The sequence below is a fragment of the Miniopterus schreibersii genome (assembly GCF_964146895.1).
Source record: "Miniopterus schreibersii genome assembly, chromosome: 4".
Lineage (NCBI taxonomy): Eukaryota > Metazoa > Chordata > Mammalia > Chiroptera > Miniopteridae > Miniopterus > Miniopterus schreibersii.
Window position 1 is genome coordinate 69382148 of NC_138105.1, and position 27147 is coordinate 69409294.

General features: G+C 44.5%; 1 protein-coding gene across 9 annotated transcripts in view; it reads left to right on the forward strand.

The window, feature by feature from the left end:
• Nucleotides 1-7301: 7301 nt before the first annotated feature.
• ILF3 (interleukin enhancer binding factor 3) overlaps nt 7302-27147 on the forward strand; it is a 32949-nt gene continuing 13103 nt past the window's right edge. For 5 of the 9 annotated variants that reach the window (XM_081135652.1, XM_081135656.1, XM_081135657.1 and 2 more), the window contains exons 1-8: nt 7323-7518; nt 20093-20189; nt 20673-20711; nt 21082-21311; nt 21467-21644; nt 24992-25139; nt 26558-26649; nt 27041-27136. In XM_081135652.1, coding sequence (XP_080991778.1) covers nt 20187-20189; nt 20673-20711; nt 21082-21311; nt 21467-21644; nt 24992-25139; nt 26558-26649; nt 27041-27136 — 786 coding nt within the window. In that variant the 5' untranslated portion in view covers nt 7323-7518; nt 20093-20186. Of the gene's footprint in view, nt 7519-20092; nt 20190-20672; nt 20712-21081; nt 21312-21466; nt 21645-24991; nt 25140-26557; nt 26650-27040; nt 27137-27147 lie in introns of all 9 variants that reach the window. The other 4 variants (XM_081135654.1, XM_081135655.1, XM_081135660.1 and 1 more) reach the window with 2 other exon arrangements.

Below are 27147 nucleotides of genomic sequence, written 5' to 3' on the forward strand. Positions count from 1 at the left end.
TGACTGTATTTAGGGGAAGGGCCAGGAAGCCCTGTCTGCTGGCCCCTGCCTCCGCTTGAATTCCACCGTGCAAGCAGCTCAGGTTTCTCCTGAACAAATGTCCCTTATTAGGTTCTGGTGCCTAGACTCCAGAAGGCGGCCATGGGCTGTCCACCTCTGGCCCCCCCTCCTCAGTCACATGGCCTGGACACGTGGCCCCAGACTTGCTCTGTCCCCTGGCCCAGGCACCCCAGGCGCCACAGTTTGGTGTAGCTCATTTGGACCTGGAAAGCTGCACCCTGCCTGGCTGTCTGGAGGCTCGCTGCTGCCCCCTGCTGCCAGCAGTCACCGTGACCTCTGAGCCAAGTGCCCCGCCATGTTAACTGCCTTTTTTCCTCCTATATCCCCTTGGAATTTTTTCTTAAATACCCCCCTTTTTTTTTAATACTTCCTATCTACATACCATCCATTACTTGTACTTCTCTCCCCATTAATTAAGGTGGAGAGGTTGTGACGTGTAAACGTTACGCAGCCAGCAGGAAAGGGGCCAAGAAAGCATTTGAACCCAGGTTTCCTTGACCCCAAAACCCCCACCCACTAACCTATACTAATGTTCTCTGTTCACCTCCAGCCTTCGAGTATGCTTTTTTCCTTACCCCAGCTCCTGTTAGCCCCACCTTCAAAATATTTTGTAAACCTGCCCACTTCCCATCTTTAGCCTCCAGCCCCCATTATTACTCACCTGGACCAGAATAGTCCTCACCCTGGTCCCTAGCTCCTGTCATGGTGCCCCTGCCTCCACTATTTCCCCCACAGGTGCAGAAAGGGACCTGTGAACAACTGGGTTCATATCTCTTTTCTGCTTGAGAACCCTCCACGGCTCCCACCTTACTCAGTGCAAGCCAAACAAGGCCCTGTACCATCTGCCCCTTGCTGGTTCATCCAGCTACTCTGACCCAGGGCTTGTGCCTGAAATGCTCTCCACCTGGCTCTTTGCATGGCTAGCTCATCTTTCTACTTTCAGCTTTGGGATCACCTCCTCCAGAAAGCCTTCCCTGCTGATCTAAAGTTGGCCTGTCTTAGTGACAACCATGTCACAGTTTATTTTCTTCATAACACTTGTCACAATCTGCAATTATTTATGTTTTCACTTACAGCCTTCTCACCCAGAATGTCAGCTCAAAGGGGATCCAGGTCTTGTCTCTTCTTTACTACCTATCCCAGGGCAGGGTAGAGTGCCTGGTACACAGCAGGCACTCAGTATACAGGCATGGAACAACTGAGTGAAGGTAAAGGGCTTCCCACAGTGCCCACCCTGGGGGAAAGTGCACAGTGTTAGCAACTATTAGCATTTAAGTTCCCTGTCTCTTTGTTTTTGTTAATCCTCAACGAGGATATTTTTCCATTGATTTTCAGAGAGAGTGGTAGGGAGGGAGGGAGGGAAAGGAGAGAGAGACATTGATTGGTTGCATCCCCCACACAGGTGCAGGATCAAACCTACAACCCAGGTACATGCCCTTGACCAGGAATCAAACCCAAGACCCTTCGGTGCACGGCGGACACTATAACCACTGAGCCATACCAGCCAAGACCAAAGTTCTCTGTCTTTTATGCATGCTCAAAGCCTTCTGGCTGCTGGCATGTAAAGATGATGATGCTAAGGTGGTTAGGGTCCCACACATGGCCCAAATGACAGCATCACTGTGTCTGGCTATGTGTATTTTTACCCCACAAGTGTCAACATCCTGGGGCTCAAATGATGTGGCCACAACTTAGCTTCACTTTCACTCCATTTTTAATTTTAATTTTAAAAATTGTCATAAAATACACATAAAACTTACAACCTTAACCATTTTTTCCTTCCTTTTTTTTTTCTCTACCTAAACCATTTTTGAGTATACAGTTCAGTGGTATTAAGTACATTCACATTGTTGTACAATCATCACCACCATCCAGCTCCAGGACTCTTTTCATCTCCCCCAGCTGAAACTCTGTCTCCACTAAACAATTTCTCATTCCCCCTCCCCCAGAACCCACCATTCTTTCTGTCTCTGTGAATTTGACTCCTTTGTGACTGGCTTATTTCGCTTAGCATAATGCCTTCAAGGTTTATCCATGTTGTAACATGTGTCAGGATTTCCTTCCTTTTTAAGGCTAAATAATACTCCACTGTATGAATATACACTGTTTATCCATTCGTCCATTGATGGACACTTGGATTGCTTCCATTTTTTGGCTACTGTGAATAATGCTGTGAACATGGGTGTGCAAGCAATCTCTTTCAATTGCTAGATCATATGGTAATTCTATGTTTAAGTTTTTGAGGAAACACAATACTGTTTCTCCTATCTTTTGGCTCAGCTTTCTTCTGGGTTGGTTTCATTCTCTGTCAAGTTCTTTCATTAAGATACACTCCCAATTCCCTAGCCACACTTTGTATTTCCCTGGCTTCAAGATCAGAGAAATGAAGGCTTCTCTTGCTCCAAAGTCCCAAGACCTGGCGCTCACTGGCTCTGACTGGTCCAATTTTGTCACCTACTACTAAGCTTATTACTGTGGCTAGGTTGTGGGTCTAGTTTTGGAGTCAGGCGGCGCGAATCTGCTAATGAACTACAGATTGAGCTAGGTAGAGGGGTAGTTCCCCATAGCACTGTGGTCAACCCATGTCCACTCTACTCAGACAGTGGGAAGGCAGCTGGTGTGGTTCAAAAAAGCTTTCAAGGAGAGTTCTTGGGTATAATCAAGGGAGTTGGTGGGAAAAATCTATGAAGATGAGGAAGACAAGTGGATGATGTTCATAAGAACAATAAAGAGCTGAGGATGGCAGAACCCGTCTAGAGGGAGTACAAGAGGATGGGGACAGACCTTAATCTTCAACAATGAAGGGAAGGGTGTAATGGGTAGAAGAGAGGTATAGCCGGATGACGGGGGTGTCAGTTAAAGCAAGGAAAGGAGAGAATGGTTGTGCATATAGAGATTGTTAACTATGTTGTAGTGGAAAGGCAAAGGTAAGAGACTGGGTTAGGGTGGAGATATAGGGATGAGAGAGAGCAGATGGCTTCTGGGGTCTCCATCTTGTATGGTAACCAAGGAGAGACCACAGACAAGGAGCATGATAAATGTAGCACGTCAGAAGTTGGACTGAAAACCTCTTATCTGGCAGCTCCTGGTGGGTAGGGTAGGTGTGGGCCCAGATAGACTAACACTTTTTAAAAACTATATTTTATTTATTAACTTCAGATAGAGGGGAGAAACATCAATGATAAGACAGAGTCATTGATTTGCTGCCCCTTGCAAGCCCTCACTGGGAATCGAGTGGGCAACTAGGGCATGTGCCCTAACGGGAATCAAAGCCTGACCTCCTGGTTCATAGGTCAATGCTCAACCACTAAGCCACACCAGCCAGGTTTTTTTGTTTGTTTGTTTTTTTGTCCTCACCCGAGGATATTTTTTCCATTACTTTTCAGAGAGTGGAAGGGGGAGAGAGACACACACACACATTGACAGGTTGCCTCCTGATCATGCACCGACCAAGGCTGGGGATCGAGCCTGCAACTGAGGTACATGCCCTTGGCCCGAATCAAACCTGGGACCCTTCAGTCGCAGGCCGAAGCTCTAACCACTGAGCAAAACTGGCTAGGGCTAGACTACACTTTTAAGGGAGTTTTGCTTTCCTCCACACTTTCACTGCAGCCCATTGGATCTTCTCAATTAAAAAACACCAGGTCAGCCTGGCCAGGCATTGCTCAGCAGTTGAGCATCGACCTATGATCCAGGAGATCATGGTTTGATTCCTGGTCAGGGTACATGCCTGGGTTGCGGGCTCGATCCCCAGTCGGGGGGGGGGGGTGCAGGAGGCAGCCGATCAATGACTCATCATTGATGTTTCTCTCTCTCTCTCTCTCTCTCTCCCCTTCTCCCTTCCTCTCTCTGAAATCAATATACATTTAAAAAACAAACAAACAAACAAAAACACCAGTTCAGATGGTGCACAAATCGAGTAGTTAACAATCACAACCATTAACTGTTTCTCCAGCACCCATCCCAGGCTGGTTACTCCAGCAACCACTTAAGGTTGAAAAACTCTCCAGATCTGTCCAGAAATCATCCAGGGAGGTTAAAAGTCAGGATCCTACCTGTCCCTTACTTTGCTTGGGGCCCTTCGATAGTGGCTGCTTTAGAGGACTAAAGCAGTTCTTTAAAAATATAACCTTGGGCCCAACCAGGCATGGCTCATTGGTTGAGGATTGAACTAGGATCCAGGAGATCGCAGTTCGATTCCTGGTCAGGGCACATGCCCGGGTTGCAGGCCAATGCGAGCCAATCCCCAGTTGAGGACATGCAGGAGGCAGCCAATCAATGATGACTCTCTCATCATTGATGTTTCTGTCTCTCTCCCTCTTCTTTCCTCTCTCTGAAATCAACAAAGATATATTTTTAAAAAAATAAAAATAAAAATATAACCTTGGGCCCCTCCCAAGAAAGGTCTACAGCAGCAATTTTCAACCTTTTTCATCTCACGGCACACATAAACTAATTACTAAAATTCTGTGACACACCAAAAAGTATATTTTCTGGCCTGGCTTGTAGTGGCTCAGAGGTTGAGTGTTGGCCTAGGATCCAGGAGGTCGAGGTTAGATTCCTGGTCAGGGCACATGTCTGGGTTGCAGGTTCGGTCCCTGGTCGGGGGCATGTGGGAGGCAGCCTATCGATGCCTCTCATCATTGATGTTTCTCTCTCTCTCCTTCTACCTTCCTCTCTCTGAAATCAATAAAGATATATATATATATTTTTAAAGTATATTTTCTGACAAAAAAAATAAGCAAAATTTTGATTCAGTCACATTGGATGGCTATTGTTGTCATTTTTTATTTATTTGAGAGGAAGTGAGAAAGAGAAACATCTGTATGAGAGAGGAACATTGGTCAGTTGCCTCCTGCATGCACCCAGACTGGGATGGAATCCCAAACCTGGGTATGTACCCTGACCAGGAATCAAACCCATCACCCTTCGGAGTATGGGGCCATGGTGTGACCGAGTCACACCAGCCAGGGCTGCTGTCATTTTTTTATTTGACAGTCTAAGGGGAAAAAGGTCAGTGCCCCTGACAAACAGTCAGGTATTGCATGTTTTAAAAATTCTTGAGGCATACCGGCTGAAAATCGCTGGCCTGCAGACTTGGAGTCAGAAAACTAGAAACCTTCCCTGTTCTACCACTTGGTAGCGCTGTTAGCTTAGCCAAATTGCCCTGCTTCTGAGCCTGTTCACTTGTGTCAAAAGAGACATTGCTGATCTCTAACTTTAAAGCCAGTTAGTGTTAAAGCCAGTTATCACCTTTATTATGACATGCAACAATCTAAAAATTATCTGAATACACATGCCATTAATTTTACCAAACTTTTCGTTAATCTCAAGCTCTATTTCTTCAGGAAAGTTCTTCAGCCCTGGCTGGGTAGCACAGTTGTTTAGATTGTGGTTTGATCCCCAGTCAGGGCCCATACAAGAATCAACCAATGAATGAGTAAATAAGTGGAACAGTAAATTGATGTTTCTCTCTCTCTCTCAAAAATCAATTAAAAATTTTTTTAAAGAAAGAAAGATCTTCAAGTCCAGGGGGAGGAAGATGCAGAATGTCTATCATTTATGTGAAAAACAGCAATAGAAATCTCTGAGTAAAATATCTTTGTAGAGACACACAAAAAACTTTACAACAGCTGCCAAGGAGGAGGGTATCTGGGGAAGATTGACTTTGTCCTCTCACACCCTTTTGCACATTTGACATTTTATATATTATGTGTTAATAAAAAAGCAGTAGGTACAGCATGCACCCATTTCTGTAATCATATTTTTACACCTTATGGTTTTTGCTAAATCCTCACCCGCAGATTTTTTTTTTTTATTGATTTTAGAGAGAGAGGAAGAGTATGGGGGGGGGGAGAGAGAGACATGTATGTGAGAAACATGGATGGGTTGCCTCCCTCAGACACCTAAACCGGGACTGAACTGGAAAACTAGGTATGTGCCCTGACCCGGAATCGAACCTGATACCTCTTGGTGTATGGGAGGATGCTTCAATTAACTGAGCCACCCCGCTAGGGCCACCTTACCTTTTTAATAATAGCTATAATTTTGGGGCATTTGCTCTGCACACAAAATTGTGCCAAGTGCTTTTTTATTATTACTATTTTGTAGATAAGGAAACGGAGATTCATTCAGTCCTTGGTTATTACAGGGGGCCTCAAACCCAGGGCAGGCACTGGACATTGTATCCTTGATAAATTAGCTGCACCGTCCCTACGTTTTTGCAAGGAGGACCCGCTACTAGGCTATAAGTCTTGAACAACTTCTCATCTCCGTCAGGAAGGATACCTTTTCAACAACTTCGTGTTGCGGATCTCCGCAGCGTCTGAACTCCAGCCTCGCACCTGTCAAATCTGTCTGGGAACGATACCTGTCGAGAGCCAGCCTAATCCTTACAGTGGAGAGGAGAGGAACTTAAGTTTAGATACAGATTGTACATCAGGGATCTCACAAGGCGCCAGAATTCCCCGACAGGAGGCTTGTAAAGAAAAGGTGCTCGGTCCCCCGGGCCTTTATGAGACACAAGCTGGTAGCCTAACGTCTGAGTCGCAGCACCCGTGAACGGATCGTGAATCCTCAAGTCAGGTCTTTTCTTGCATGGCCTCAGTTTCTCCATCTGTGCAAGACGCGCTGAACGACGTAACCAGCTCAGCTCTGCACTTCGGCGAATTCACGCACAGCCGTCTCGCACACGCACCTCGGGTCTTCTCCGCCTCCTGCGGAGATGTGGAGAGTGGGCTGGAAGCTGGCTCTCGGGAGGCCTACTTTCGAAGCAGCACCTCCTCAACAGAGATCCTGTTACCATGAGAACGCTACCCAGCCAGACTCCGAGAGGTGTTTCCGCCAACGTACACGTGGAGACGGGTTTAAGGTGGTGGCTGCGCAGGCGCGTCAACTAGAGGCTCCAGTGAGGATCCGCCTCTTGTCCTGCATCACGTGTAGAGGCAGCTCAAAACGGACAGTAAAAAGAAAAAAAAAAAGAAAAAAAAAGGACGCTGACGTTGTCACATGATGCAGGCCTACCAATACAACAAAGAGAAAGCGAAAGTCCTTGTCACATGGCCAACGTGGAGCACGAATTTACACTGTCACATGACAAAGAAAAAAAAAATGTCAAAAGGGGAGGAAACTTCCGACGCCACGTGATAAGCACTCATCAGCTACGCCTTTGTCACGTGACTAGATCCCGCCTCCTCGCTTTTCGTCCCTCCCTCCCTCAAGCTGGGCCTGCGTCGAACGGCGACGCCGCGCCGAGGGGGCGGGGCTCCGGGTGGTCACGTGGTTCCGCACCTCCCCGACGCGCGCCCGCCAGCCCGCTCGCCCCCGGCTCCTCCTCTTCTCGCCATTGCAGTTGGACTCAGCAGCCCGGTGCGCACCGCGTGGCTTTTGGGGGAGACCCCGGAGGGTTGTGGCAGGAGGTTGGCAGCGGTTGCGGTCGGGGAAGGGAACGCCGACAAGGTAAGCTCCAATGTGGCGGCGGTCAGGCCCGCTCCCGCCTCTGCCCCTCCCCCCGCCCGTCCACCCACTCAGCGCGAGCCCGGCTGAAGATTTGCGGTGACAAGGCCAGAGTCGCCCCGTGCTTCCCGCCTCCGCCCTGTCCCGGCGCCTGGCTCATTTTCTCCTTCGCCAGTCGTGCTCCCACGTTTGGCCGTTACTCTCCCCCATTGTGCCGAGGAAACAAAATGGCGGCGGCGGCGGCGGCGGCGAGGGCCCCGTGCGCGCGCATCCGTCCTCCCCCCCTCACGGCCCCTCGTTCGGCGGCAGCGCCTCGCGCGGGGGTGCGCGCGCACCGGTCTCCGGGCCGCAGCCTCCCCCGGGCTGGGCTTTTGTCTGTTGCAGCGCTCCGCGTGCGCGCGCGCACGTGCTGGAAAGCACACACCCCCCTCCGGCCCGGAGCATCTTGGCTCTCGCGGCGGGGGTGACCCACCTTCTCACCTCCATCCTTGACTCTTCCTCCCCTTTGTCCCACTCCCGCCTCGGGTTCCAGGAGGGTCCTGCATTCCAGAGGCGGGAAACGTGGTCGTCTTTGTCTTTACATGGCGCGGAGGGGCGGACTCCCTCCCCGGAACCTCGTCTATACGTGGATTACTGAGGAGGCTTTTGTAGGTTCATGGAGTTCCCAAATCCCTGGTCAGCCAGGCCTCCTGCAGATCAGCATCCAAACTTGGGAAAGGCTTTAAGATTCCTATTCTTTAGTCCAGATGTTTCATTGATGTTGAATTTTTTCCAGATTGTTTAGGGTTTGCATCCTCCCCTCAAACGGTGACCTGGCGCGATGTTTGGATGCACTGTAATCTGCAAGCTTTGTACCCCAAAACCCTTCCTACCTTATTTCAAGTAGTAGAATGACTGGAATTCTTGGGGTTGCTCTTGATACTCTGCTCGGGTTAATTCTCCACTTGGATGAATTACTTGGAGTGTACAATGATCAGCATAGTCTCCACCCACACAGTGCCTAAACTTGGGGAGAGTAAGCCATTTCGTCTAAATAATTTCAAAATTGATTGAAAGTTGTTTGGGATTCTGCTTAGGGGACATGATGGATCAGCAAGGGGCATCAATTTCTGTGATAAGCCTCCCTTCTCTGAATTCAGGTATTTCAGATTGTGAATCTGTGTTTCTGATGGCTTAGGATTCTTCCCTTTTTACAGTGAGTGGTCCACGGGGAAATACAAGGTGCCACCCAAAGTTAGGACTCAGATTTAGGACTTTAGGCTCTCCTCAGGTGTCTGTGGTTGGGAGTCTCCAATGGATTACTCACAGTGGTGCCACTGTGCTTTTGTATGTGATGCTTTGTATGTGGGCTGTGTGGAATGTAGTGACAGCAGCAGCTCAGGCTGTGAATGAAGTGTGGGAACCAGAGGCTCATTCACAGCTGGAAAAGGGGAGGAAAAGATCTAGGACACTAACAGTTGTTACTATCCCTAGTCTTGGGGTTTTGCCCCTGAGCTGTTTCTTGGCTATGTGGCCAGCTCCTGGTCCCTGTGGCTTCCGAATAGAATATGTGCAGGCCTTAGTATTCTCTGTAGCTTTTTGGAGGCTGGCAATTACTGCCAGGCTTGTCCTTCCCAGCACTGGACACTTGATTTATCAGAGTCTCTCTACTCTCCAGGAGCGAATCTCCTTCTGGAGTGGAGTGGAGTGATACCTAATTGTTGGCAGTTTTATTTGTTTTTCTCATTTTGAACTCTTTTCGTGCCTACAGGCAAAAAAATCCTTTGGTTCCTTCTAGTATGCTTAAGAAATTTTTTTTTTTTTAATCCTCACTTGAGGATATTTTTTCCATTGATTTTTTTTTTTTTTTTAAGAGAGAACAGAGCGGGGAGGGGAAAGGAGGAGGGAGAAAGAGGGGAACATCTGTGTGACAGAGAGACATGGATTGGTTGCCTAGTTCTGGCTGGAACCCGAAACTTTTCAGTGCATGCACTGTAGGATTCCCAACCAACTGAACTACTCCAGCCAGGGCAAACCTTGTGCAGTTTTGAAAGATCTGTAAATGTCACCATCTGGTATTAGCATATATGGCCCACAAAGTGGTTACATTTTTATTCAAATCATGCTTTGAACCTTCTCAGGAATTAGGATTTTCTAGGTTTTCTATATCTGGTGCTTTTTATTTTAGCAAAGTCCTTGGAGAGGAAGATTTTATTTTTGTTTCCTGGGTAAGGGTTTGGAATTAGAGGCAGATGGTGGTTTGACAGCAGTCTACACACAGTTTGTTAGTGAAGTGAGTCGGGGCCCTGAAGGGGTGAGGTTGATTTCAGTTTTCTTGCTGCAGCCTTTGACAATTTTGTCTGAAACAACTATTCCCTCTTTGCTTTGTTAGGGTAAGTTGATGCTGCCTCTTACACAGGTAGTTGGTACTACCTGTGTGGACAGGTGTTTGTTAAGGAGCCTTGTCAGTGTACTGATTTTTAAAAATTATTTCTTGCCATATTGATGCTCTGTTACTCTGTGAGATTTTTTCCAAGGCAGCACTTTTATAGGTGATTTCATTAGAAATGGCAATTGGCCCAGCCTGTGTGGCTCAGCGGTTGAGCATCCACCCATGAACCAGGAGGTCACAGTTGGATTCCCAGTCGGGCACATGTCAGGGTTGTGGGCTCTATCCCCAGTAGGGGGCATGCAGGAGGCAGCCGATTGATGATTCTCTCATCATTGATGAAATCTCTCTCCCTTCCTCTCTGAAATCAATAAAAACATATTTAAAGAAAAAAGGAATTGCAATTGGAAATTCTGACAGACTTTTTTTTTTTAAATCTTCTCTCGAGGATATGTTTTATTGATTTTACAGAGGAATGAAGGGAGAGAGATACATCGATATGAGAGGAACATTGATCAGTTGCCTCCCGAACATGCCCCAACAGGGACTGAACCTGACACCTAGGTATGTGCCCTGATTGGAAATCAGCCTGCAGCCTTTTGATGTATGGGATGATGCTCTAGTCAACTGAGCCACCCGGCCAGTGCCAGACAAACTTTTGATATCTGCTGTTTTTCAGATGTCTTGAGAAAGCGATGTCCAATTGAAATTTATTTTCTCTTATTGAATGTCCATGTAATGAAGAAATTGAAAATGTAGCCACCAGCTTTAACAGGAAAATGAGTTTATTGTCTAAGGGCCTTTTGTTTTTGTGGGCTATATATGATCACCAAAGATCATTTAGTCAAAAGTTGAATGGATGCCCTGGCTGATCTGGCTCAGTTGGAGCGTTTGTCTGGTACACTGAAAGGTCACAGTTAAGTACCCGGTCAGGGTGCCTATGGGAGGCCACTGATCCATGTTTCTCTCTCAGATCATTGTTTCTCTCTCTTAAATCAATAAAAACATATCCTCCTGTGAGGATTTAAAAAAAGTTGAATGTGCATCCTTTTATTAGAATATGTAAATTGGCTCTATTATTTTCATACTCTTAGGTGATTAGTGAGAAGTGGTGCTATTGGCAATTTGCGATTCATGATAATTTTTATTGAACATTCCAAACAGCCTTCCTTCTTTTCTTGTATTTATTTTAGAGAGAGAGAGAAACATCTATTTGTTCCACTTATTTATGCAATTCATTGGTTGATTCCTGTATGTGCCCTGACCAGAGATCAAACCTGAAACCTTAGTGTGTTGGGATGGCACTTTAACCAACTGAGCTACCCAGGCAGGGCAGCCTTCTTTCTTTTTAAAGATTTCTTAAATTGATTTTTAGAGGGGGAGGGAGGGAGAGAGAGAAACATCTATGAGCGCAAAACATAGATCAACTACCTCCTGCATTCCCCCTACTAGGGATGGAGCCAGAAGTCCTGACAGGGAATGGAACCAGCAACCTTTCAGTGCACAGGACCGAACTGAGCCATACTGCCAGGGCCAGCCTTCCTTCTTACATTCAGTAGGATTGTGGTTCAAAGTCAAGGGTGAAGTTTTATTAGGATAATCTTCCGGGCCACTTGTTTTTCTGCTGCTTGCCTTTCAACTACTTTTTTACTCTTGGCGGGGGCAGGCACTGTGTGTGCGCGTGTGTGTGTGTGTGTGTGTTTAAATAATGAAATTTTGCAAGTTGAGTTATAGTTTCTCAGTAGTACATGTAGACTTTTTGCAGGTTGATAATCCTTTGCATTCATAATTTTAAAAAAAACAACAGTCTAAATGTCAACAATATGAAAATAACCAGCCCAGCCCCATGGCTCATAATGGCACCTAATAGATATTTGTCCTGTGGGTTACCTGTGCAGAATGCTTGCAGAAGGGGGAAATAGCTGCCCAGTAAACAAGGAGAATTGTGGGCTGCCTAGTGAGAGCTCACCAGTGACCACAGCTTCACAGAGCGGATGTGTGAACTAACAGGAGTGGAGAAAAGGTGAATTGAGTCAATTTTGGTTAAGTTACTTGAGTTTGTTTTTTAAAGTGTAAGACTTCAGCTCTGGAAAAACACTTTGGCAGTTTTTCACAAAGCTAACAGGCAACTTACCACATGACCCAGCAGTTTGACTCTTGTGCATTTGTCCCAGAGAAATGAACATATACGTTTACATAAAAGCTAATACGCAAGTGTTCTTAGCTTTATTTGTAATAGCCAAGAATTAGAAACCAGATGTCCTTCAGCTGCTGAATGGTTAAACAAACCAAGGTATATCCATACCAGGGAATACTACTTAGTAATAAAAAAGAGCCAACTGTTGATACATACACAACCTGGATGAATCTTGAGGCAGTTATGCAGCATGAGACAAGCCAATTCTGAAAGGTTGCAATTCTGTTTATTTATAACATTCTTGGAATGCCAAAATTAAAGAAATGGTAAATGAATTAGTGGTTGTTAGGGGTTAGGCATGGGGGGCAATTGGAAGGTGAATGTGACTACAGGGCAACAGGAGGGATCCTTATGACAGAAGTGGTCTGTATCTGACTTTCAGTATGGGTATTGTGATTATGGTATTGTACTATTGTTTGCAAAATGTTATAATTGGAGGAAACTGGGGAAAGAATACACTTGATCTCTCTGTTATTTGTTACATTGCAGGTGAAGCTACAGTTACCTGAAAATGAACCGTTTCATTTAAAAAAAAAAAAAAAAAAAGTACCCCTTGCCCTGGCTGGTTCGTTCAGTGGTTAGCGCGTTGGCCCTCCGACTGAAGGATCTGTGGTTGGGTTCCTGCCAAGGGCACATACCTCGGTTGCAGGCTCCATCCTCAGCCCTGGTCGGGGTTTGTGCTGGAGGCAACCAGTCAGTGTGGTCTCTCACATCCGTGTTTTTCTCTCTCTTCCTTCCACTCTTCTGTGAAAATCAATGGAAACAATAGACTCTGGTGAGGGGTTAAAAAAAAAAGTACCCTTGCCCACTAAAATAATTCATATTTCAGTGTTAATGTCCTTTGAGAGGCAATCCTTTTAAAAGTATTTTTCTTCTTTACTAGGAAGAAAAACGCTTTTGGGAGAAGTCAAGAAATTAAGTTGCATGCTACATAAATCCTCCCCACCTGTGTGGCTCAGTGGTTGAGTGTCAACCCATGAACCAGGAGGTCACGGTTCAATTCCCAGTCAGGGCACATGCCGGGGTTGCACAGGAGGCAGCGGATCAATGACTCTCCCATCATTGATGTTTCTCTCTCCCTCTCCCTTCCTCTCTCTGAAATAAATTTTTGTGTGTATATATATATATATATTTTATTGATTTCAGAGAGAGGAAAGGAGAGGGGGGGAGAGAGATAGAAACATCAGTAATGAAAGAGTCATTGATCAGCTGCCTAGCCCACAACCCGGGCATGTGCCCTGACCAGGAATCGAACCCTGATGGCCTGGATCCTAGGTCGACACACAACCACTGAGCCACACCCAGCCAGGCTGAAATAAATTTTTTAAATCCTCACGGCTTCCCCATAGGGATAGGTGTGTCGTTGAATTGGCCCCCCACCAGGTGTGGAAGATTTCCTAAGCTGGCTTCTCACACCCTTGCTGCTTGGAACGTGTTGGAAAGAGGGTTTGATAATTCTCACTTGGAGTCTTGTTAAACCTGCTCTGCCCAGCCAGATGTGGCTCAGTGGTTGAGCATCCAGCTAGGATCTGGGATATTGCAGTTTGATTCCCAGTCAGGGCACATACCCAGGTTGCCAGCTTCATCCCCAGTTGAGGGTATGCAGAAGACAGCTGTTCATTGATGTTTCTGTCTCTTTCTCTCCTCCCTTCCTTTCTCTGAAATCAATAAAGATATGTTTTTTTAAAAAAAAACAAAAACCTTCTACTGTGATATTACATCCTCAGGCAGATTTTAAAACATTTCTATTGGTTTGTCCAAGAACAGTTGAAATTACTCCCATAATACATTGCTTTTGTAGTTTTACAGTTTAAAAGGAATTTTCCCACATTGTAATCTTTAATTCTTATTATTTGCAACTCTGAGGCAAGTGATTTTCTGGAGGTCCCATAGCTGCCAGGTTGGAGAAGTAAGGTGGATGCGAACCTGGGGTTTCTGTTCCTAAGACTCGTGGACCTCTACACTATGTCAGTGGGCCTGGAGTCCTGCTTCTCATAGACCAGTTGGAATTCCGGAAACATTTTAAGGAACAACCTGTACTTTCCAACTTTTTCTTTTGTCAATAAAAGTGCCTTTTTAACCAGTTACTACACATCTCCATCTTTTTGTAAGAAAAAAGGATGTTTTAACACTGAAAATATAGGAAGAGAGTTAAGCTTAAAGAATAGCCCTTTACATGGAAAATATTTGTGAAAGTCTTTGTTCCTGACTTTATACCACTCTATGAACCAATAAAAACCAAGAGCTTGCTTGGGTCCTTGTACATTTCAGAATCTAATTCAGTCTCTAGGACTAATATCCAATAAAAACACTATTGCAGACAGAACTCGGACCTGTTGCACGAGACTTAAGACTTGTTGGACTTAATTTCTCAGAGTGGTGTCCATGGCCACATTTTAGATTGGTATCTTCTGTCTGGGTTGCTTTGTTTATTTATTGAATTTATTGGGGTGACATTGGTTAATAAAATTACAGGTTTCAGGTATAGAATTTATAATATATAACCTATATATTGTATTGTGTGCTCACTACCCCAAATAAAATTATTTTCTATTGTCTTTGATAGGACTGTAAATGTTTAAGGAGTTACTAATGGGTAGCACTTGTGTATTATTTCACTTCACACCCCAGGGATAGGATAGCTTCAGCGATTAGGAAAACCAGGAGCTTGCTTGGGTCCTTGTACATTTCAGAATCTAATTCAGTCTCTAGGACCAGCATCCAATTCAGGTCAATTCCCCAGAATCCCTAGGATACCTATAAGGTTTTGTGAAATAGCTTGGAGGTGGGGTTGTGGGTCCACCCTGGAAGAATGATGGGGGCCATACTTGTTAGGTTGTTGCCATTACACCTGCTCATTCCACAAACATTTGTTGATCTGCCCTGGCCAGTGTCCCTCAACGGTTAGAGTGTTGGCCCACTCACCAGAGGGTTGCAGGTTTGATCCCTGGCCCCAGTCATGGCTGGTACTGGAGGCAGCCAGTTGGTCTTTCTCTCACACATAGATGTTTCTCTCCCTTCCTCCTTCTTCCCCCCCAAACCCTTCTACTCTCTCTAGATATCCTCAGGTGAGGATTAACAACAACAAAAAATTTGTTGATTGACACATTTATTTCCCAGCACCAAGTGCCATGAACGTCATATTCTAATTAGTGAGAGGTCAGAAAGATGGTCATCACACTGTAAGCATAATGTTTTATGATTTAAACTTCTGTAACTGCATGCCATAGGTGGTCTGGTTTCAAGAACAAAAGAAAGAAACCGATGTGTTAAAACATCCCAGAGCACACACAGGTCATGTTTTAAATCCTGATTCTTGCCCTGGTCAGTGTGGTTCAGTTGGTTGTAGTGTCATCCCATATACCAAAAGATGGCAGGTTCGGTTCCTGATCAGAGCACGTACCCAGGTTGCTGGTTCAGTCCCCAGTTGGGGTGTGTATGGCAGGCAACTGATCGATGTTTACCCCACACACACACCACCCCCAATAAAAAACCAAAAACCTGGTTCTTCACTCTTTCCTTCCTTTGGTTTCTTTTTCAGAGAGGCTGAACTGGTAAAAATTAGGCTTCACTTGTGCCCAGATTTGAATCATAAGTGATGTTGCAGGAGCAGCTTTGTGCAGACTTTCATGGGTTTTGTTAAAGTCAGATTGGTAGGGGGCAATGGAGTATTGCATGTAAGTGGGTGTTGTGGTCTTCTTGGTAGCAGTGTTCCTCAAAATTTTTGAAAAGGTTTCTGCTCATCCAGAAGACCCTTGTGCTCATTAATGAGATGGATTCCTTGGTATTCAAAACCAGAGCAGCTGGCTTCTGAGAGGCTGGGTTAGGTGACAGATATGGGCTCATATTGAGAGAAGCAAGGCCAGCCCCCTGCCACCTACCTACACCTTGCAAGGGAGTGTTGACTCCAGAATTTAAATGTTTATTTCAGTTCAGATAATTATTACTGTTACTCGCTTTGTCCATCTGAATAGGGAGATATCACCACCAAGGCCTAGTCTGGGAGGAGGGCCCAGGATGAGTGGACTGCAGATGGGCCAAGCTTGGTGGTCTGGGCCTGCCTTTCGGAGCAGAGGAGGATCAAGTGAGACAGCCTTTCGGAGCAGAGGCACACCCGGGTTCCTGAGTTTTAAACAGTGAGGTGAATACAGCAGATGGGAACCTACCTGTAGGCCATTTGCTGAGGAGATGTGCATTTGGGGGCATGTGGGTGTCCCGAGGCACTTACCATGGCTGATATTTTGACACAGTATCTTGTTTCCCAGTGAGAGAAGGGGAGTTTTAGGCTACTTACCCTCTATTTGTCGCAGGACATTGTTAGTATCTGTTTGTAAACAATTTTCAGAGTATGGAGGAGTTGTAATGTAGACATCTCCAGTGGTGGCAAAATATTATTGTTTTAAATATATTTATTGAGTTTTAGAGAGAGAGGAAGGGGGGAGAGAGGGAAACATTGATATGAGAGTGAAACATGGATTGACTGCCTCCTGCATGCTCCCTACCGGGGATTGAGCTCAACCTGGGCATGTGCCCTGAGCAGGAATGGAACCTGTAACCTTTTGGTGCACAGGATGCTACCCAACCAACTAAACCACACTGGCTAGGGCACTTTTTTTGTTTGTTTTTTGTTTGTTTTTTGTTTAATCCTCACCCAGGGATATTTTTTCCATTGATTTTCAGAGAAAGTGGAAGGGGGGAGGGAGGAATGGAAGGGGGAGACAGACACATCAATCGAAGAGAGACACATCGCTTGGTTGCCTCCCACAGGTGCCACGAGCGAGGCTGGGAATAGAACCCTCCACCCTTCAGTATGAGAGCAGACGCTCTAACTACTGAACCACACAGGCCAGGGTTGTTGTTATTTTTTAAGTATCATTATACATTCATGGATTTGTATAAATGCAATTGCTCAGTGAATCTTAGTTACATATTTGAAACATTTTATTATGAAAAATTTAAACATACACAAAAGGTGACACAATTTTACAGTGAATACATGCCTGTATACACACCCTAGATTAACTAATGTTTCACACATCTGTCCATCTATTCTGTTCATCTTTCAGTCTACTTTATTTTTATGACGCATTTCAAAGTAAGCAGAAAGTTGAAGTCTTCTCTCATAATATTAACTAGAAGCCAGTATTTAATGTACAGTTCTTTTTTTCTTTTGAAGTAATGCACACGGGTCTTGAGTATACCATTCAGTGAATTTTGACCACTGCATACACTCAACCCCTACCAAGATGTAGACTGTGACCAACAACCCAGAAAAGCCCTTGGGCCCCTTTCTAGGTGTTCCCTGCCACCATTCCCCAGAGGCAAAAGCTGCTCTGAATTTTTTCTCATTAGTTTTGCCTGTTTGAGAACTTATGTAGGTGGAAGCATTATTTACTTATTTATTGACACTCAGCTGCCCCAAATGTAGCCAGTGGGAGCCCTCGCAAGTCAGCTCCTTGTCTTTTGGACAAGCCTGCACAGTCTTTGAGTGCTTTCTTTCTGACACTGCAGTGTGACCTAGGCCCACCCAGTACAATTCCTGTATCAGATGCTGAATCAACCACTTCTCCCAGGAGCTCCTTTTAATAGGTTTTATACTATATCAATCCTACAAAGCCCTGGATAAAAAGGTCTGAGCCACCTGGAACCTTGGTTAAAAAGCTGTTATTTTTAAAGTCTCTACATTTGCTAATTGTGGTGGAGGAGGAATGTGAGATGAATAGGTGGTAGGTGTACAGTGAAGTATTTGCTCCTGTGCCTCGTCGGGCTTAGTGGGAAAGAGTTTGTCCTTCAGGGTGTGCTAGCTGGCCAGGTTCAAGGGAACAGGACCTGTGGGCCGTGTCCATCACCGACCCAGCAGCTAGCCAGCCCATAGCCTGGCACGGAGGAAGTGCACACTGAATACGTGTTGAATAAATATACTTTTAAACATCAGCCTTCGTTATCAGATTGATGAGGTTTCAGCATAGATATGGTCAGGACTGTTGACTGTTTTACATGGGTCCTCACCATTAAGCTATGATTTCTGATGCCCTGCTTGTCAGTATAGAACTGGTTTTCTGAGCTTTGATTTGATTTTTTTGATTTTTATTTTTAATTTTTATTGATTTTGGAGAGAGAGGAGAAGGAGGGGAGAGAGAGAAAATTGATTTGTTCCACTTATTTATGTGTTCATTGGTTGCTTCTTGTATGCACCCTGACCTGGGATCAAACCCACAACCTTGGCATATCAGGATGATGTTCTAACCAATTGAGCAACCTGGCCAGGGCTGGTTTGATTTTTAGATTACCTGCCATGGGTGCACTTTTGTAAGACTACTTAAGTTTACTATGCATTAAAAAAAAAAAAAGAAAGAAATTTTCACATATGTATGAATGAATTCCAGTTACCCATCCCCTAGCTTTAACAGCTATCAACATTTTGCAGTCTTCTTTCATACTTCTCTACTCCCTGCCTCACTGGAGTATTTAAGAACAAATATCAGGCATGTACTTCCAATCGTAAAATTTTCTTAAACGTGTATCTAGCTGGTAGACATTCTTTTCAAACAACCACAATATCACTTGTCCCTAACTGAATAGTGATAATTCTTTACTAAAGGGTGCAATTTTGCATGCTTGTCTCTCAGTACTAAGCCTCCGCAGCAGCCTGCTGATGTAGATCCAGCTTCACGCTTTCCTTAGGTTGACTTACTCACTTTTCACAATCTTCCTGCAGAGGGAGAGGGGCTGCTTCTATGTTGCAGGTATAGAAGGAAACTCCAAAGAAACTTCCAGACCACACAGGTAGTGGCTGAGTAGGCAGGGTTTCAGGCCCAAGTCTGTGCAGAAGCTCCCACTTGGTGATGAAAGAGTGGCTTATCAAGGGCCCATGCACAGCCGGCAGCTGAGCCCAGAGAATGGTCCTCTACTCTTTCCTTCCCTGTTTGTCCCTACCCATGAAGCCTGTGACCCCACCTGTTGTCTTCCTGGCGCTGCAGGGGCATTGCCTCCCATTCTATCCTTAGATTTTCAAGTTCTTCGGAACCTTAAAAAATTTTTTTTACATAGTATCAAGTTTGGATTGTATCCCTTTTTTTTATTATTGATTTTAGAGGGAAAGGAAATGGGGACATCAGTCTCTCGCCTCCCATACCCCCCAACCTAGGTATGTGCCCTGACTGGAAATCAAACCCACAACCCTTGGGTGCATGGGATGATGCTCCAACTGAGACACACCGGCCAGGGTAGAACCTTTACATTTTCAGTTCAATTGCTGAGTAGTTGTGGGAATTCTTGTTTTGGCCAGTCATGTCAACGTTTATCCTAAAAGTGGATGCCTTTCTAGGATGAACCTGCTGCCCAGTCTGGTGACTGGCTTAGATTGACGAAGCTGTTAGGTGATTGCATGCACTGGGTGTATTCATCTATTCCATATTGTACTGAAGGGTTTTTTGTTGTTGTTGCTTACTCATTTGGGAGATTTCAATGTGGACCAGACTGTTTACACGGAGTGGAAGTTGAGTCCAAAATTGTAATTATAGCTGTGTTTGTCCTGAAGACTTCTGTTGTGTGTTTCAGTTGTCTCAGCCTCTCCGAGGATGAACCCACATGTCTGTCCATGTGGTGCAGTGATCACATCTATCTGATGTTTCAGAAGGTCCTTGTCTTTCCAGTTTATAGGAACCTTTTGGAATCGTGTCTCCTTTTTCATCTCTTCATTACCCCTAAGGACCAAAGTCCCTCTTTTCCTTTATATTTGTAAAAATTGACATACTTTATATAAGAAATAATGAAAGATGATAGAAAAAGTAAAACTCATCTGAGTGAGGCCTGAAGTGAGATTTGGCTTCTAGAAACCAGCTGTTTTCATTTTTAGGGAACTTTGTAATTAGTTGTACCTTGGCTTAACAGTGGTTACTTGGAAATAAAGATGTGTCCTGCTCTGTTAATGGGGCTTCTTAATGAGGCCGAACTGCTAAAATTCATACATCTATGAAATTTGAAACTAAAAAGATTTTCTGGTCTTATAGATAGCTGAAGTATTGATAACACCAAGGAAATCTGTCACAATTTGAAAAGATAAGCAAAATTTGATTTCCAGACACTACAGAAAAAGAAGTAAAAATGGTAAGACACTTTTTCTTTAATCATAGCTACTGTTTTCATTTGTGTACAGATAAGTTTGTAGTATTGCCTCAAAATACTTGATTCTATTATTTTTCATTAGACTTCTTGAATTATATTTTATAGTATAACAATTCAAGTAATATTGAAATGTATAAAGTGTCGTTTTCCCCCATCGTCTAGAGAAAGAACAACTGTTATGTTTAGTTGTCCTTTTCCACGTGTTCATATACAGGGGTGGGCAAACGTAGGTTTACAGTTGTATGTGAAACAGTTTGTTTTTTTATTAATGTATCTTGTATTATTATTAATTATCGTATTACAACTAAACCTATTTTTGCCCACCCCTGTACAGTGGTCCCCCCCATCCGTGGCTTTGCTTTCCGCGGTTTTAGTTACCCCTTGTCAACCGCAGTCCAAAAATATTATATAAAAAATTCCAGAAATAAACAATTCAAATTCACCTCACTTCATCTCATCACGTAGGCATTGTGTCATCATCACATCACAAGAAGACGAGGAAGGGTGAGTACAGTGCAATGAGACATTTTGAGAGAGAGAAATACCACATTTACATAACTTTTATTATAGCATATTGTTATAATTATTCTATTTTATTAGTTAATCTCTTACTGTGCCAAGTTTTTAAATTAAACTTTTTCATAGGTATGGATGCACAGGAAAGAAAACAGTATATAGAGAGTTCACTATTATCCGCGGTTTCAGACATCCACTTGGGGTCTTAGAATGTATCCTCTGCAGATACGGGGGGACTACTGTAGTCTTATTTTCACACAAATGATAAAGCATAGTTATTAGTTGTGCAGCCCAAAAGATAAGCGGTGGGTTGCTTGGTCTCTTCATATTGTTTTTAACTGAGTTTTCACATTTCCAGCGTCCATTGCGAATTTTTGTGAATGATGATCGCCACGTGATGGCAAAGCATTCTTCCGTTTATCCAACGCAAGAGGAACTGGAGGCAGTCCAGAACATGGTGTCCCACACAGAACGGGCTCTCAAAGCTGTGTCTGACTGGATTGATGAGCAGGAGAAAGGCAGCAGCGAACATGCCGAGTCCGAGAACTTGGATATGCCCCCAGAGGATGAGACCAAAGAAGGGGCTGGGTAAGTTTGAGGTTTTGTGGGGAGTTTTTTCTTTTTTTTTTCTTGCTAGGGAGACTGACTAGAGCTGAGCATTCCCTTTTCTGAAGAAACTCTAGCCTTTCTGGGTTCTAGCCAGACTGAATCCCTTATATAGCATGTGTTGATCTGTCCTTCAGGGAACAGAAGACAGAGCATATGACCAGAACCCTGCGAGGCGTGATGCGCGTTGGCCTTGTGGCGAAGGGCCTGCTGCTCAAGGGGGACTTGGACCTGGAGCTGGTGCTGCTATGCAAGGAGAAACCCACGACTGCCCTCCTGGACAAGGTGGCTGACAACCTGGCCATCCAGCTCACTGTGAGTGTGACTGCCTCCACTGAGTGGGGCTGGGGGTGTTTTTGAGGACCCTCATGAGGCAGAGAAAGAGATGCCCAACTATGCTGTGTTTCAGAAGACACTCTAAACCCACCCTTGTACCTCCTGTACTTAACACCTCAGTAGGTAATGGACAGGGTGCTGCAGAGCCACTGAGGGTCTGTGGACAATGGCTGGGTGATTGCAGTGGTGCCCAGACACTCTGGTTTCAAGGAAGGACCCAGTACCTACCATGGACTAGGCTGAAGTATTCTAGGGCTTCACTAGACTTGAAATTCACATCCAGACTCCATTGGATAGGTGAATAGATAGTATAATTAACTCTTCTCTGATCTCAACCTGGACATCACTAAAAACTTTTTAAAAACCAGTTTATTTGTCTTGTTATAAAAGTATTACACAAATAATAACCTGTGGCATTTCTTGAGCACTGACTGCACTAGATCCTCGGCCAGATGAGTTTTTCCCCCTTTAATCCTGACCTGAGGGCATGTTTTTATTGATTTTTAAGAAGGGAGAGACAGAGATCAATTGGTGGTCTCCCATATGCGTCCCAACAGGGGGATGGAACTCACAACCTTTTGGTGTACAGGGTGATGCTCCAACCAACAGAGCCACCCAGCCAAGGTCGGGCATGCTTTTTACATGTATTATTTCATCTTCACAATGCTCCTTGTAGATAGGAATTTATCATCTTGGTATTTGGGAAGAGTAACTGACACCAGCACTCCCAGCTGGTGAGTTCTGGGGCTTCAGAACTTCCACACATCACTGCAACTTGCTGCCTCCTGGATTTAATGACAGGAAGAGTAAAAACAAAAGTAAAAAAATCTCATTCCTTAGAAACACCATTCACTTTTTTAAAAATCCTCAACCTCTAGGATATGCTTATTGATTTTAGAGAGAGGAAGGCGGGGATATCGATATGATGCCTTCCTTTCACACCCCGACTGGGGATTGAACCTGCAACCTTTCGGTATACAGGACAACTCTCCAACCAAATCACACTGGCCAGGCCGCCATTCACTTTCATTTGTAAACTTGCATTCTGTCTTGTGTGACTGACAATTTGGGATTCAGGATAAAGGTCAGAATTGAAATGTGGAGCCTAATGCATTATAGTAGATAATTCTGAGGAACTATTCAAGATGAAGCCCTGCCTTTTCTGTTTTAGTAGTAATTTTACATTCATTTTATCCTTGTCTATAAAAAGCATATTAAAATAAAATCAAGCTGATGAAAGTGTTACGAAAGGAAGGACAATTTTTTTTAAGATTTCTTAGAGCGATCAATGTGAAAGTGAAACACTGATGTGAGATCGGCTGCCTCCTGCATTTCCCACAGTTGGGAATCAAGCCCGCAACCCAGACATGTGCCTTAACCAGGAATGGAACCACCAACCCTTAAGTGCATGGAATGATGCCCAACCAGCTGAGCCATACTGGCCAGGGCTGGACAATTTTATAAAGAGCGGGTTTTTAGAGAAAGATGCAAATAACTATATCACTACTGATTTAGATTAGTGGGTTGTGGTGTTTTGTTCTGTTCTTTTGCTTGAAACAACACAGATTTATTATCTTTTAGTTCTGGAGATCAGAAGTCTTATATAGGTCTCTATGGACCAGAATCAGACTGTAGAGGAGTATCTGTTTCCTGTTCATTCAGGTTGTTGACAGAATTCAGTTCCTTTGAGTAGAGTCACTTTCATGCTTCAAATCTGTACTCCTCCTCCTGTCTCATCTCTAGATGATTGTTTTTTGAGTAGGGCAAATTTTCATACACACGCACACACACAACAGTTTATGGGGACAGTTTTGGTTGTGTCAGGGTGAAGAGTAGAACTACTAGCATCTATTGGGTGGAGGCTGGGGATAAGCTGCTCATCACCTTACAATGCACAGGAGAGCCCTACTCTCCAGAATGATCCAGCCCCAGAGGCCTGTACTGTGGAGGAGTAGAAACCTCAGTTTAGATATTTGAAAGTACAGTTGTCTTCCGTGCATGTGATATTTACTTTGTTTCCCTTTAAAAAAAAAATCATAAAAGTTTGACTATCCTTAATCAAGGCATATAAACTGGTATAAAAAAGAAAACAGAAGTCAGACTGGTGTCACTGACTTTTTTTTTAATCTTCCCCTGAGGGTTTTTTTGTTGTTGTTTGTTTTTTTGTGTGTTTTTTTTTTTTATTGCTTTGCAGAGAGAGTGAAATGGGAGGGAGAGAGAGAAACATCAATGTGAGAGAGACATATTGATTTGTTGCCTCCTGCGCTAACCCTGGTCTGGAACTTGCAGTCAAGGTACGTGTCCTTGGCTGCAGCCTAACCCAGGACCCTTCAGCCTTAGGGCCAACACTCTAACCACTGAGCCAAACCGGCTATGGCCATTGTGACTGTTCTGATAGACACATGCATTTGCAGTGAGTACGTGCTTTAATATGTACCACATGACACAAACTATTTTATTACACACTGTTTTCATGCCACATACTGATGGCTGCTCCTCCTGGTGTGGAAATAGTGGCTAGATGCCCACTTAGCCTGGGTGCTGTGCTTTCCATGCAGGGTCAAGTTTAAGCTTGCGGCAGCCTTGTGGTGTAAGTCATGTCATTAAGTCCATTTTACAAATTAGAAACCTTTTTTTTCTTTTTTTAAGATTTTTTTTTATATATATAGAGAGAGAAAGAGAAACATCAATGTGCCCTGACTGGGAATTGAATCGGCAACCTTTTGGTGCATGAGATGACACCCAACCAACTGAGCCATACGGGCCAGGGCTAGAAATCACAGTCTTAATGAGATTAAGTGATTTGTACCGAGGCACACAGCTACCACATGACAAAATGAGGATTCACACCCTTCTCTCCTCCCTTACCCTAAATTCTTGCATGTTGCATTATGAAGGTTCCTCTGAAAATTACTTCTTTCTCTATGAAGTACCAGAAAATAGTCACAGACCTTACCAGCAAGAGGGAGGTCCTGATCCCCTAGATCAGGGGCGAGGAATGTCTGGCCCGTGGGCGGTATACAGTCTTGAAATCCTTTGGTCTGGCCATGCCAAGGTAACCGCAGGTGGAACTCGAAATTCAGTAAATCTAGGGGCTTATTTTATAGCTCATTTTTAAGTTGATAATTTTGTATGGCCCACGAATGATATAAGTATCCAAGTGGCCCTTGGCAAAAAAAAGGTTCCCCACCCCTGCCCTAGATGGGGGAACTGCTGTCCTGTCACACTCCAAGAAGTTGGCCTATCTGCTGCAGTAACCAGTGGGGTGAAATAGAAGTATTGATTCTGTTGAGAAAGTGTTTTGAAAGTTGCATTTTCTTTTTTAGGCTGTTACAGAAGACAAGTACGAAATACTCCAATCTGTCGATGATGCTGCGATAGTGATAAAAAACACAAAAGAGCCTCCATTGTCCCTGACCATCCACCTGACATCCCCTGTTGTCCGAGAAGAAATGGAGAAAGTATTAGCTGGAGGTAGGGAGGCTGCGAAGGCCAGCAGGACTTTGGAAACCTGATGTTCCCTCACTATTCAAATGTGCTATTCAGTTTTAGACTGCGTTGATAAAAGGATATTGGTGTAACTTTGCCCACTTTTACTCTGAGATCACATCTCCTGTTTCGTTTTGGTACCAGGGCGTTTGACCAAACAGTTGCACTAAAAGTGAGTAGCAAAAACAAAAAGTGAGTAGCGTTTTTCAGAGGCTTGCACCAAAATGGTGCTGTCATCAGTGTCTCACTTGGTTTTTCCATTGAGCCATTCTCTTCTCTGGCCTTGGAAAAGTATATCTTGGGTGATGTTAAGGTTTTTTTAAAGTATAGAAGACAACCAGATAGTTTCTGCATGAACATCACCTTGGAGTTGTGCAAACAGCTTGTGGTGCAGCAGAACTGAGTGAGGTCTTCTTCCTTTGTCATCCTTCCATTGGCTGCTTTGATCAGCTGAGTGATTGAAACCCAAATAGCTGATACAGAGTTAAACAGTTGTGTGATTTCTCGAAACAAAAGCTCAGACACTAATAATGGTTTCATAACTCAGAATCCTCCCAGGGCCCCTTGTGCTTTTCTTCAGTGTGAATGTTTTTAATCACAAACCTTGCACCACTAAGTAAGGGGAACAGGCCTTATCTAAATCCCTGATACAAACACACCGCCGAAACAACAAACACATGGCAGAAACAACAAACGGTGGTTTTGCTGCAGCATGGGCTCACACTTAGCACCCTTGTTGCTATTCTTTGATTACCTTTGGTTCTGATACCTGATTCCAACTACCAAAGCCCTTGGAGTTTATCAATTTAGGGACGCTGGACCTTTGACCAACAGGACTCTCTCTGTCAAGGGCTGGGGCTAGGGCAGTCCTTGCCTGGTGGGCGGAGGTGGTCCCCTTTGCTGCAGATGCCTTGGGATGGCTGTTGTGGGAAGCAGAGAGGGAGTTCATTTCCACTCTCCCCACCATTTTTTTGTTTTTGTTTTTTGTAGGTTTTGTTTTGTTTTTTCTATTGAAATTTTTAGCACAGCTAATTTATTGGGAGATAACGGGGAGGAAGCATGGTAACAGTCTATTAGAAGATAGGATTCACCTATCTATCCCCTCCCCTATGGGATTATTCCTTGTAGAGTAACTTCCCACCCCTCCCCAATGGGATTATTCCTTGTAGAGTAACTTCCCACTTGTGTTTTCATTTTTGTTTTTTTGGAGGGGCCTCCAATTTTTACAATTTCCTCTCTGGACAGAGTTAATGTACTCTGGCTTCTTCCCTGGTCCAGGGTAGAGATGACTTGAGATTCTGGGAGCCTCCACTGCCCTTTAGGAAGCTGCCACATCCCCTTTCCACCTGACAGAAACCCCTTGGTCAAACTGTGCCTTGTCTTCTTATTCCATCCATGAATAGAAACGCTATCAGTCAACGACCCCCCGGACGTCCTGGACAGGCAGAAATGCCTTGCTGCCTTGGCGTCCCTCCGACACGCCAAGTGGTTCCAGGTTTGCATTTTGTTCTTCTATTTGTCTTTTGGTAGAGAATTCCTAAGTTTTTACTTGGCTAACTTGCACCGTAAAGTTTCAGTAATGTTGAACAGCACAGTGCCGAGCTTAGCACCTGCAGGCGTGCAGTTGCTAATGTAGCACGCATAAACAAATTCAACACCCCCCCCAAGGAGGCTTGTGACTGAGTAGGTGGGTTGCTGCTGCTTTGTGCCAAGAGTAACATTATTATCATCCACACAGTGGCATCACTGCCAACCACAGACTTGATGGTTGTGAATGTTCACCCTTTACCCTGGACAAAGTAGCACCCTGAGACTTGTGTTGTTCATGTTTGCCTTGTGTTCTGGGAGGTGCCTTGGTGTAAATAGCCTGTGCTTTGTTCTTCTAGGCCAGAGCCAATGGGCTGAAGTCTTGTGTTATTGTCATCCGGGTCCTGAGGGACCTGTGCACCCGTGTGCCCACCTGGGGTCCTCTAAGAGGATGGGTAAGGCACCT